We start from the raw sequence: 13,518 nt of genomic DNA, 5'->3' as shown, positions 1-13,518 counted from the left end.
TCATAATTTGACATTATGCAACTAAGAATTATCATTTTCGAATTTCACTATTTATCATATTTCGTGATAAAAATTTTATATGTTTATCGTATCCTTTAAAATTAGAAATATATATATATATATAAAAATAAAAATAAAAACCCTTTAAACTAATAGCCGTTTATGATAGAGTCCTACAATGTTCAGAAGGTACTAAAGTAACCCATCAAACTATCAAAATGTATAAAAAATGCCACTTATTTTTTTATATTCCCATTACACCCCTATTCTTTTAACAAATAAAATAATAAAATAATTGTAAAAAAAAAAAAACCAATTTTTAAAAAATACAAAACAAAAAAAAAAGGCGAATAAATACAAAAAAAAAAAAAAAGTGTTTTTTGGAATAAATAAATAATTAGTCATTGTAGTTAGCATAAATTACAAATTGCTTCATATCGTATGAAAGTAAAATCAAAGGTTCTTGAGATATTAAAAAAAAAAAAAAAAAAAATTTAGCCCCTGGAGTCAAATTCCGTTAAAAATTTGTTTTTATTCGCCCATTGGTTTTTTTTTTTTTTTTTTTACAATTATTTTATTATTTTATTTGTTAAAAGAATTGGAGTATTATAGGAATTTAAAAAAATAAGTAGTCTTTTTGATACATTTTGGTAGTTTGATTAACTACTTTAGTACATATTGAACATTGTGGAGCTCTATTGCAAACAAGTGTTAATTTGTAGGGTTTTTTTTTTTTTATATTTTTCTCTTAAAATTAAGTACTTTGATAGATGATTGAGTCACACTATTGAGGCGCAACAGTGCAGCTCTCCTCACATAGACAGCTCTTAGAACATGCTTTGCAGAGTGCAATTTTAAATGCCATAAGTGACTTTGACTTCTCTCACTAGACCTTAATTACTTTTCAAATTGAATGATCAAAGGCCAAATCCAACCCACACAATCCAAAGAGATATAAAAGAAATTTGGTAAAGTCTCAAGGAGTCACCTCAAAGAACAAAATCAGTTTAATTCATCCATTCTAATATTTCCATAGCAGTACAAAAAACACTCATTATTCTCCGAACAAAAATTATAATGTGATTGAATTACAAAATATCACAAACTCTTAAAATTTAAATAAAAAATAAAATTAAATACTAATAACGTAATTACTTAATAAAAATAATGACTTTTTTATTTTTATTTTTATTTTTTATATAAGTAATAAAACTAAGGACTTAATTAATTCTCTTGTCTTCCCGCATCATAATTCATTTCACAAACTAGAATCTGTCGCTTTCGGTCCTCGCTTGGACTAAAACTTTTAGAGGCCTTTTACCAAACACAGACACCGCCTCTCACGCTGAACCGGACATGAACAGCCTCCTCAAATACACATAAACACTCTTGCCCAGCCACAACACTTTAACACGATTTGCATTAATGGAGAGGAGAATTTAAACCGAGATCGAAGGAATTTCAGAGGGAGGTGGGTAGAGAATTAGAGAAACATTTTGGATGATATGCCGAATTTCGTTCAAATTATTATTTTTTATTTACGGACTTTTTCTTTCTATTTTAACTTTTCCAAGAAATACAACAAGTTATATCACTTTTTCAAGACCTGTGGCGCCTTTGTTTTCAGAATGGAATATAAGCACAACAAGAAAGAGGCACAAGAAAAAAAAAATGAAAGAATTTTTCTTTACCTCAGCATTAATGGCGACGAAATTGGATGAAGTTAATCAGTACGGACGCGAAGCCTGGGAGTTCTCTTCAGATAACAGAGTCCCACCTCCGGTTAGATCTCCGATCCTGAAAGCCTCAGCCTTCCCCTTCCTCAACTTTCATTCCTTTCCTGTAAAGACTCACAGCGTAACTCTGTTCACTGGAGCCCAAAGTTTTTTGCTCTTGAAGTGCGTTTGGCTCAAAGATTGTGCTCTTTAAAGGTACTTTTTTCTTAAAAATTTGGGTCAACTCTTTATAGTAACTCGGTTTATACCTCTCCATTTTTTTTTTTTTAATGTCTGTAAAACAGCAAAATGTGACACTTGACATACAAGAAAATTGCAAAATCGATACCTCGGTTGTTTTCCTCAGTCTAATGGAATTACTATAATAAAATAAACTAACCTTTTAAAAAAAAAAATTAATATTCTTGTCCACTTCACGAGCTGGTATTGGTCGTCATTCTAATACACACCGGAAATTAATATCTAGGTCCTCCCCATGTTTTCTCATACACACTGTAGATTAGTCGTGTTAGAATGCTCTGATATCATGTTAGAATAATTGAGAGATATAGAATAGTGGAAGAATAATAGGGAAAGCAGAAGCACACAATGGACTACATTGTATTGATATTAATTGATAATGAATGACTACAAAGACTTCTATTTATAAAGAGGTTATGAGTAATAAGTAAGTAACCTAATAGACTAAAGAAAGGTAAACCTAGTAGACCTAGAACACATAAGAGGTAAACCTAGTAGACCTAGAACACATAAGGAAATAAATAACCCTAACATAATATTCTTAACATTCCCCCTCAAACTCAAGGTGTAAGCTTAAGTTTGGATAAAATAAAGGGAAAGAAAGAGTTGAATTCGCCGAAAAAGAGTTGCCGAAATAACGCCATAAAAGTTGCTAGAGACCAGCAGATTCTGCGTCAATTGAACAATGCATTTAAGGTTCACTTGGTTATAATTTGACTTGAAAACCATATACTAGTAATTAAGAAGCTCGCCCGGTTAGATGAGAAAAGCAAGGCCAGTTAAAAAGGGGCTTCTTTGGCCCGTAACCCTTGGACTGTCTCGCCTGGTTAGCTGAGTTAAAGTCTGACCCAAAAATTCTAACTAGTAGATCGTCTCGCTTGGTCGGCTAAGATAAGCAGAGCTGGTTGAAGAGGCTAATCATGCCTAAAATCCTTGGACCGTCTCGCCTGGTCGGCTGAGCTAAAGTCTGACCCAAAAATTCTAACTAGTAGATTGTCTCGCCCAGTCGGCTCAGTTAAGTAGGGAGAAAAAGGGCCAGTTGAAGAGACTAATCATGCCTGAAACCTTTGGACCGTTGAAAAGTCTAATCCAAAAAATTCTCACTAGTAATGGATCAAAGGCCTAAGAGAGACTGTAGTGACCGGTGATGGCGGCATTTGAGAAGGCATAAGTGGGCCGGTTGAAAGGGGCTTCTTTGGCCTGAAAACCTTTGAGCCTGAGGAAAGATTGATCTAACCCGAGAGTGCCTACCGCAAGAAGAATAAACTGGATTGAACTGCGCCAAAGAAAAAGGTTGTGGAACCGAATTGAATAATGTATGAACTGACTTGAACCGCACAAAACAAACGCCTAAATTTGGAGAAAAATCTTGTTTTCTGCCATATAGAGATGCCAAAAGTAAAAAATAGACTACAAATTTAAAATCAGGACAAAAAAATTGAGTGCGAAACACCTGGCTGGTAACCTTTGAGTCTAGTCAAAGTCAACGATCAACGGTCAACACTGTAGAAACTCAAAGTCAAAATTCAACCTAAGAAAGTCAACTATGGCAAGGTGCTGACATGGCAGAGTCGTTGACGTGTCCATTCTATTGACATGCCTAGGGTTGACGTGGACTATGCCTGATGTGGCATAGGTGATGACGTGGCACTGCTAACGTATTGCTGTGATGATGTGGTGGTAGGGCTGACGTGGCTGCCTGAGAGGTTGCCACATGGCTGCTAGAAGGGAAGTAGACGCTGGCGCATGTGGTGCACGCACTAGACATTGCGATAGCGCTGTGGCGCGTGAATCCCACGCGCAGTGACTTCGGATGGCACGTGAGGGAGTGTGGACTGTCGGAATGGGATTCTATCGGCGGTTCTGGAGTCACCTGAAGGAGATCTATCGATTGGTGGGCGGAAAGTAGTGATCGAACCACCATGGAGGTCTGTGGCAGAATGGCAGTGGTGGAATAATTGGAACTTGAGGCGGCTCGTGGAGGCGCGTCCCATAACCTTTGGCCTTCTAGACGGAATTGAGACTACCGGCGAAAGATCTATGAAATGGCGCCGCAACCTGGCTGATTCACCGAGCATGGCGGCGCGTGAACAAATCGATAGCACCTTTAGGTTACGATGAGGTTGTGTACTTGTGTGTGGCGGCTACGGATTTATAGGCTGGCACGATTTTGAGACTACGGGCAGCAGAAAATTTGGCAGCGCTTGATGTAGGACGACAAGACTGAAATTCGTCAAAAGGAAAACGCCAGAAAAGACGTTTATTGAAGGCCACAGAAAAGTAGCTCTGATACCATGTTAGAATGCTCTGATACCATATGAGAATAATAGAGAGATACAGAAGAGCAGAAGAATAATAGGGAGAGCGGAAGCACACAATGAACTACATTGTATTGATATTAATTGATAATTAATAATTACAGAGACCTCTATTTATAGAGATGTTATGAGTAATAAGCAAGTAACCTAATAGACTAAGGAAAGGTAAACCTAGTAGACCTAGAACACATAAGAAAATATATAACCCTAACATAATATTCTTAACAAACCGAATTGTTTTTTTTTTCCTCAAACAGAGCTTAGCCATGAAATCCCACCAGATTAGAGATGTTAGATTTGTCCGATAATTCATTGGGTGGTATAGAATTCCTTCAAATGTATCGGAGTGCTCTAACCTCAAGGATATCATACTTGGTTTTAACTTTTAACCATCTGGTAGGGGAAATTCCTATTGAGACTCAAATCTCAAAAGAGATATGCATGTCTTTTTTGTAGTAAATTAACCTGCAGACTCAAATCTCAAAAACCCATCTCTTACACGTACAGAGAGAGATGGGTATTAAAGTCAACGGCTAACCCATCCTCAACCAAGCTGTAGGTGATAGATCACCTTCAACCTTCATTCGATCTGGAAGACAGCAAGAGGAGAGAGATAGAGAGAGATGAGTTGGCCAAGGCAATTACTAGCTGCTGTGGATTTCTTAGCAACGGGAGTGATTGTCTCGCCTGTAACTTTTTAATTTTTTAATTTTATTTTAGGTTTAGTTTATTTTATTATTTTAATTTTTAATTTTTTATGATACGTGACATATTTTGATAGTAACATGTGGCGATGACATGGAATTCCGTCAATATAGATTGACGAAAACTACCGAGGTATCGATTTTGCATTTTCCCATAAATCAAGTATCACATTTTGCTCTTTTGCAAACATAGAAAGAAAAAATAAAAAAATGTAAACCAAGGTACTAATAAAGTAGTTAGCCCTAAAAATTTAATAAAAGCTATGAAAAATATTCTTAATAAAAAAAAAATTAAACACTTATACAAAAATACTCTTAATAAAAAAAAAAATTCTAAAAAAATAGAAATGGCAGGACATGTTTTTAGGTTTTAAATTCTTTTTAAGTTTTTATTTATTTTTTTCTCATTTTTTTAATTTATAAGAATATTTTTGCTTTATTAAAAAAATTTATAGTCAAATTTGTATTTTTCCTAATATTGAAAGACATTAACAATTTTGTTGCTGGTTTTCTCTCTGGACCTAGAGAGAAAAAACCAGACGTGTGGGGAGGAGGGAGCTCTTCTCCCTCCTTCTTTCCCCTCCCTTCTACTCTCCCCTCTCTCTTTTTTGCTTATGCTGTGTTGCCTCCATCCGCTTTCTACCGTGCTGCACCGCTCTTCGCCTCTCCGGAATCGGTTGGGCTCGACTGTTGTAACTGTTTGCTGGTTTTTATTGTGTTTTTGTTTGTAATAAGGGTTTGACGTTTACTTAAATCTGTTTTCATGAGCGATCTTTGAGGGTGAAAGTTTTTGTCCGGGCCTTTTGGTCAAGGAGGATTAGTTTCGGTGTGCGGGTTTTGCTCTTGTGGCCAGGAAAATAAAAGTTAGGAATATGGGTTACCTATGTATTAAATTGAGTATGCCTAGAACATATATTTTCTATAACTGAAGTTTGGAAATGAGTTAGCAAATGTTAAAGTCATCGATAAAACTTGATTGTAATATTTTATATTTGTCTCTATGACATTGTAACCTTATAGCTTTGACTATAGTTTATTAAAGCTTTATGCTTTCTGATGGAAGGGTTTTATTCTTTTGATCTTTTTTCAATAAATAAATATGAAAGATTCGCTTAAAAGAAAAGAAAAGAAAAGAAAAGAAAAAACAATTTTGTTGCTTATTTGTAAATGAGTGGGCTTAAGTGCAGTAAAAAATGTATAACAAATGTATTATAGTTTTTTAAACTGAATACAATAAATTTTTTTTCATAAAAATTTTCAAATTTTCAAATTAATTAATTTTTTTTTTTTTTTAAGAATCAAATTAAAATTTGACAATGTGTTTTTTATTTTACAGCACCCAAGTAAATCCAATTTAATAAAGTAGTAAATTCTTGTGGTTTAGCCTTTTTGATGTAGCACCACGTCAACTCGTAGAAAACAGGGCAAATGAACCGCTGCGTGAATAGTAGTAATGTGAAGAGTCTTTTAGTCGGTCACTAAAATCAAACACTCAACACGCATCTCAATGGATGTATGATGTAGTTGAATCAATGGTCAAGATTGAATTTTTCAAAATTTCTTTTTCATTTTTTCTCTCTTATTAAATGCTTATAAAAATAAGTCAACTTTAAAATTCAATCTTGACCGTTGATTCAACTACAGCATACATGCTGTTATTTTAATAACAGCATGTAAGCCGGATCCATACTTGCATAGTCTGAATTGTTTGATTACAATGATAGATATATAGGCCTCAATCGTACCACTTATTAATTAGAAAAATTATTTTTCATTCTATTTTTTTATTTACTTTCGTATAATAAATGAGTGAATTCATCATTAAATTTGTATGAAACTCACATAAATTTATAAATTAAATAATAAATTTATTAGATTTGTAAAAATAATAATAATAATAATAATTGAAAGATAATTGAGAAAATGATGACTAACATACATCTATTGATAAACTTAAACAATAAAAAATTTAATATCTTGAATAAACATAAATGAAATGATAAAAGGAAATGGACTAAAAATGGATATAAAGCAACTAGGTTATTTGATTATTATACTTATCCAATTTAAACATAATATTAATTTGAGGAGAAATTCTTAACGGCGGATATGACATCAATTTTGCATTCAATGAACAAAGTATCAGCAATCAAGTAGCCCTTTGATGTGTCGGTGAGATCTCTTAGTGCCAAAAAGTTGGGGAAACCATAACCAGTGTTGTCATCAGAGAACCAGTACTCCACTGTAAGGTAAGAGTTTGTCATATTATTAGATTTTCTTCGATTGGTTTTTCATGTAAATTTTCAAAAGAATTGTCTTATGTTTCGGTAAAAAAGAAATGAAAGTTACGAGCATATTGTTGTGAAGTCAAGAGAACGGACCTGTCTTTTCAAGGTGATTACTATTGATTTGGTCCCTTATACGTAACTTGTATTTTGCGTACACTTTTCTGTTAGATGAAAGACTTTTTGAACCATCCGGAACGAGAAAGAGAGACAAGAATGGGATTGATTCTCTTCCAATTCCTTTCGGATAGAGTTGCAACTTCCTATATCCAAGATATAAACATAAAGGTTGTGAACTAACATAATAAGTTAACCTACTTGATATTGATAAAAAAGAGCAAAACTCCAATCATACCATTTTCGACCTTCAACAGTGAATTGCTCTGAGTAAGAAACTTCATCTTTCAAGTCAGCAAACTTGTCAATCTTCCAAGTGAAATAATTTTTTTGAGGCTTATTTATCATAGACAAACTCTCCCCTTTACCAGTAGCTTTAATAACAAAAACTTCCACCCCAAAGACACACGTGTCATCAACAAGATAGCCATTTGATAGATCATTGAGAGTCTCATGGGAAAGCAACTGGGCAAATCCCCATTCGGTCTTCAAATTATGAAAGCGTCTTACTCTCCCATTTGCATCTGAGTTGTCGAGGTTCACAAGCAATTGTAAACTCACATATAATAATTTCAACATAAATATATTAGCAATGTAATATCCTAATGGACAAATTGCAAGTAGAGCTTTAAACTTAAACTCAACTCTAAGGATCTGTTTGGGATTGCGTTTGAGGAGCCTAAAAATGCGTTTAATACTCAAAAAGCTCGTTTGAAGAAAAAAGTAATCGTTTGGTAAAAAAAATTAAAAGTACTTTTAAGGGTCTAAAAAGCCTAAAAATAGCCAAAACGAACTTTTCGCAAAAGCTTAAAAATAAAGCTTTTGCTAAAGAGAAATACTACTCATCCTGAATTTTCTTCCCAAAAGTTGGTTCCCAAATGATGTGTTATCATCTCATGATTTGGTGATACACTTCCCAAAATAATAAATTTCATGAAATGATGACACATTATTTTGGAACTAACTTTTGGAAAGAAAATTTGGGATGTGTAGCACTCATCTTTGCTAAAAAGCGCATTTTGACTTAAAAGTTCTATTTCTCAAACGTAATTCCAAATATGCTCTAAATCTAATATTAATCATGGAGTAAAAAAGTATACTATAGATTAGGAAAAAAAAAAAAAAAAGAAAAAAAAAAGAAGAAGAAAGAGTATACTATAAAAACTAAGTTTTGGGCACAGGTACCTTGAACACTCAGGTACTTGTCTCGGATTTGATCATACACAAAGAATCTTATGTTCACATTAACCTCCCACCCAAGTGAAAGATCATTGGTACCTGCTATTCCCAAATATAGAGAAATGTGACCATTGCCATTACTATTCGTTTTCCCATTTGGGTAGAGTACCAATCTCCTAGACATGGAAAAAATGCAGATATTTTTATGAGAAAAAGGAAGGGGAAAAAAACAAAACAGCTGAAAGGAGATGGGGTCGTCAAGACACACCATTGGTAGCTGCCAACTTCAAACTGGCCAAAGTCACATTTTTCCTGTTTCATCTCTAAGAGTAATGAGAAATTCTGGATTCGAAATATATAATGAGCTGGTGGGAGATCTCTAGTTGATCGTACGATTTCTAAAATAAAAATAAAGATAAAGAAGAAAACATTATATTGTGATACTTTTTTGTTAATAGTTATTTATTCAATCATAGGTCTAGAGCGTTTTGCATGCGCAGTAGCGTAATTCTAAAATTTCCAAATCTAATCCTAATTAATAAACTACTTTCGATACTTTTCGACAATTCATACTAAATCAGAGAGAGATAGAGAGAGAAATGTTAACATTTTTGATAAAAATAAAATAAATTAAAGACAAATGTTAAGCCTCATTCTCTTTTATATATATATATATATATATATATATATATGGAGATGATTGAGATATGATCAGGAAAATGAAGCCTAGGCTTTCTCAAATTTAAAAGTATTTATTTGATTTTTTTACTATAAAAATTATCAAAACGCAATTTTTAAATTTTTTTAAAAAAAATTAAAGCTTTTGCTATAAAGCTATTTTTGATTATAAAAACTTTACTTTCCAACGTAATCCCAAAATGAGTATTCCATCATGCTGGTTTTTAAGTTTAGGGTTAAATACTAAATTAGTCCATGTGGTTTCATTACTTCATTTTTTCTACCCCTAAGGTTTCATTTTTATCACAGGAGGTCCTTGTGGTTTTGATAATAGACTAAGTTAGTCCTCCGTCAGTTGACCGTTAGTTGACTTAATGGAATTCTACGTTGACAAATCAAATGATGACACGTGACACTTACTTAATTTTTTTTTTAAATTAAAAAAGAAATGTATTTAAAAAACGGCCACCCCCAATTTTTTTTTGTTTTTTTTTTTTTAATTTTAAAAAAATAATAGTAATAAGTAGGTGCCACGTGTCAACATTTGATTAGTCCATGTGGAATTCCGTTAAGTCAACTAACGGTCAACTGACGGAGGACTAACTTGGTCTATTATCAAAACCACAGGAACTTCTTGTGATAAAAATGAAACCTTAGGAAGGAAAAAATAAAGTAATGAAACCCCATGGACTAATTTAATATTTAACCTTTATGTTTATTTTAAAACATTAATAAATTTTAACTCAAAAATACATGTTTGAAATGCAAGCAAGAATTCTGGCCATGCATCTTTTTCATACAGTTCTATTGGTAAGTCGGTGTTCATACACATCTGCTTATTGTAAAAGATATTCAGGAAAAACTGTTGGTTGCAATATTAGAATTGAACTTGCAAGTTGTACATTGTTGCGAAATTTAAATTGCCAACTCCAAATGTGTCCAAGTCGCAGCATCAGAATCCACTACTTTCGATACTTCTTGACAATTATTAATACACTAAAGAACATGAAGCAAGTCACCAAAAATCAGAGAGAGAGAGAGAGAGAGGGGGTATTATACCAGTTGCATCATTTTCAGCAGAAAGAGGGTATACCACTTCCATGTTTTTCTTTTGAACTCTTCTTTCTCCTGCTTCTGATATTCTGAGGAAGCTCAATGAACTACGGCCCTGCATGCATTAAGGAAGGAGTTTCAATATATCTGGGCTACTCCATGGTCGTTTCAGCCACACAACTTTGTTACTTAGTGAGAAGCTCTCAAGGGATTCAGCAGCACAACTCAAGAGGAAGGGAAAGAAGAAAATGATTGAATTACACTATTGATGTACATAGGTGCTGCTTTGCTCACATAGAGGCTATTATAACATATGAGATGCGATTTCAAATGTTATAAAAAACTTTGCATTCTCTTACTAGAAGCCAACTAATTTTCAGATGAAATAATCAAAGAATCGATCCAACACACAATTTGAAGATACATAGGAAAGTTTGGTAAAGTCTCAAGGAGTCACATCAAAGAAAAAAATCCGTTTAATTCATCCATTTTAATATTTCCATAGCAATACAAAACACTTAAAATAAACTTTAAACAAAACCCTAAATATAATATAATTGACTTTTGGCCAAACCCGAATTACAAAATATCAACACTCTTAAAAATTAAATACTAATTGTTAGAGTATTTGATATTATTATACTTTATTATGTTTCCTTATAGATTTTAGGGTTTAGTTTAGGGTTTCTTGCCCACTACTTCTTCTCTCTTTATAAATAAAGAGTTATGTAAACATATCATAATATAGAAGAGAATATAAACTAGTCAATACAATGTAGTCCTTATATGCTTCCACTCTCTCTCTCTCTCTATTTTCTCCCTCCTTTCGCTTTCTAATATATTTAACACTAGTAACGTAAGGACAGAGTTTTCTTCCAAACTGGGTTGGAGAAAATTCCTCCAACCTATTTTATAAAAATGACATATATAACTTTTCCTGTGAAAAAAACATGTTTTTTAAATAGCATGGGAGAAGTATATGCTTTTTGAATAAAATTTCTTTCAACTTTGTCCTTGCAATTTTAAAAAATGTGCTTCTCATATGAAAAGTGACACATGCCATTTTTATAAAATATGTTTGAGAAATTTCTTCCAACCTAATTTGAAAAAAAACTATGTTCATAGCGTAATTACTTAATAAAAGTATAAAACTAAGGGCCCGCTTGGTTTGTTGAATAGACCATTGGAATGGAATTGTCTAAAGGAATAGACAAGGTTTTTCAAAAAAAAAATCCACCCACAGTAGGGCCTGGGTGGCACAGCCACCCTCGCACCTTCAACAATTTTTTTTTTTTCTTTAATTTGAGTTTTGGAAAAGTTAGAAATCATATGATTTTTTTAGTAATTGTGGTTCAATTCTAATTATAAAATATGTGTTGCTACCAAACTATAAATTAGAACAAGTATTCAATTCTAATATTTTCTATTTCTAGTAATACATATTTAGTTTCCTAACAAAATACTTATTCCACAAACCGAACAAATCATAATGACTAAATTAACTCTCTTGCCTTCCCGCATCATAATTCATTTCACAAGTAGCACCAGTCGCTTTCGGTCCTCGCTTCGACTAAAACTTTTAGAGGCCTTTTACCAAATATCGACACCGCCTCTCACGCTGAACCGGACATGAACTCCCGGTCTCCTTCCACAAATACGCTCTTCCCCAGCCACAACACTTTAACACGATTTGGAGAGGAGAAATTAAACCGACAATAAAAGAAATTTCAGAGGGAGGTCGGTGGAGAATTAATAGAGAATCATTTTGGATGATATGCCATTTTTGCTTTCTATTTTAACTTGTCAAAGAAATACAACAAGTTAATTATATATATATATATATATCACTTTTTCAAGACCTGTGACGCCTATGATTTTTCTGAATGGTACATAAACACAACACGAAAAAAGGCACCAAAAAAAAAAAGAAAAAAGAATGAAACAATAATATATATATTTATTTACCTCAGCTTTAACGGCGATGAAATTGGATGAAGGCAATCAGTACGGAGGCGAAGTCAGGGAGTTCTCTTCAGATAACAGAGTCCCAGCTCCGGTTAGATCTCCGATTCTGAAAGCCTCAATCTTCACCTTCCTCAACTAAAGATTCACAGCGTAACTCTGTTTAGAGGAGCCCAAAGGTTTTTGCTTTTGAAGTGCATGTGTTTGGCTTTCTTAACGGCTAAGGCGAATCTTTTTATTTTCTTCAAAAAAAATCAAACGTCTCTCAAACTAGAAGGGAATAGGGATTCTCATTATCTCCTCACACTTCAATTTGCATCAATACCTTCCCAAATTATTAAAATTTGTCAAAGAATAATAAAAATAAAAATAATTTAAAATTCTAATTTTTTTTTTTTTTTTAAAGGCAGGATCATATTTTTGGTTTTTCTTTTATACCCTTTTTAACAGAATTTATAAGGCTATTTTCGTCTTAAAATTCTAAACTTTAATCTGCGAAAAAAGTTTAAAGGGACATTAACAATAAGAAATAGTTTGAGAGGTATGCAGACTAGCTCTTGCCACCTTTTTTTTTTGGCTTATAATTCGCTTCAAGGTAATTGCCCGTGTGAATTAAATTTACTTCTATCACTTTTATAAAATTTGATGGGATTTGGCTTAAATGCAGTAAAAATCTATAACAAATTTGTGTGGAACTTACGTAAATTCACAAATTAAATTATGTATTTATTAAATTTGTAAAAAGAGATAGTTGAAAGATAATGGAGAGAATGATGTATAACATGTGTTGGTTCTTGTGTTGACTTACTTCAGTTCCAAAATGCAGATACTATTGTTTATGGGCTCAAACATTAATATAGAATGCTCAAAATATAATCTTCACCGTTCATAATGTAGATTCATGTGTTATGAACGTCCCTGCAAAATTTCAGCTCAATCGGACCATAAACGCCTATCGATTGGAGCTGTTGATCAAGACTGGACAGCATTTCCAAAATGCTGTTTCACCCATTGCATGCCTTGTCCGGACAGGCCTTCCCCGGGTTCGGACCGCATTTCCAGAAACCTTATTTTTACTCCGCAAGGCCCTGTCTGGACAGCCCATTAACCTGTCCGGACACCCCGTAAGTTTTAGGCCAAAAAACGTGATTTTAAGTGGATTAAGTCTAGGGTTTTGTCGGGAGTATATATACATCATTTTAGAAGAGAGAGGCACGAATTTTCACTCCAAGAGAATTCGTCGGAG

The 13,518-nt window shown here is 33.4% G+C and overlaps 1 protein-coding gene across 1 annotated transcript; it reads right to left on the bottom strand.

The window, feature by feature from the left end:
• Window positions 1-7,076: 7,076 nt before the first annotated feature.
• LOC132190998 (uncharacterized) lies at window positions 7,077-12,410 on the bottom strand. The gene is made up of 7 exons (XM_059606021.1): window positions 12,276-12,410; window positions 10,317-10,425; window positions 8,848-8,977; window positions 8,586-8,755; window positions 7,639-7,924; window positions 7,380-7,546; window positions 7,077-7,240 (listed from the first exon to the last, which is right to left on the bottom strand). The coding sequence occupies exons 2-7, from the start codon at window positions 10,357-10,359 to the stop codon at window positions 7,077-7,079; spliced, it is 960 nt and encodes a 319-aa protein (XP_059462004.1). The 5' UTR covers window positions 10,360-10,425; window positions 12,276-12,410.
• Between the last annotated feature and the right edge of the window lie 1,108 nt (window positions 12,411-13,518).

This window comes from Corylus avellana, chromosome ca8, assembly GCF_901000735.1.
Source record: "Corylus avellana chromosome ca8, CavTom2PMs-1.0".
NCBI classification, from domain to species: domain Eukaryota; kingdom Viridiplantae; phylum Streptophyta; class Magnoliopsida; order Fagales; family Betulaceae; genus Corylus; species Corylus avellana.
This window is presented reverse-complemented; position numbering and strand designations above follow the sequence as displayed.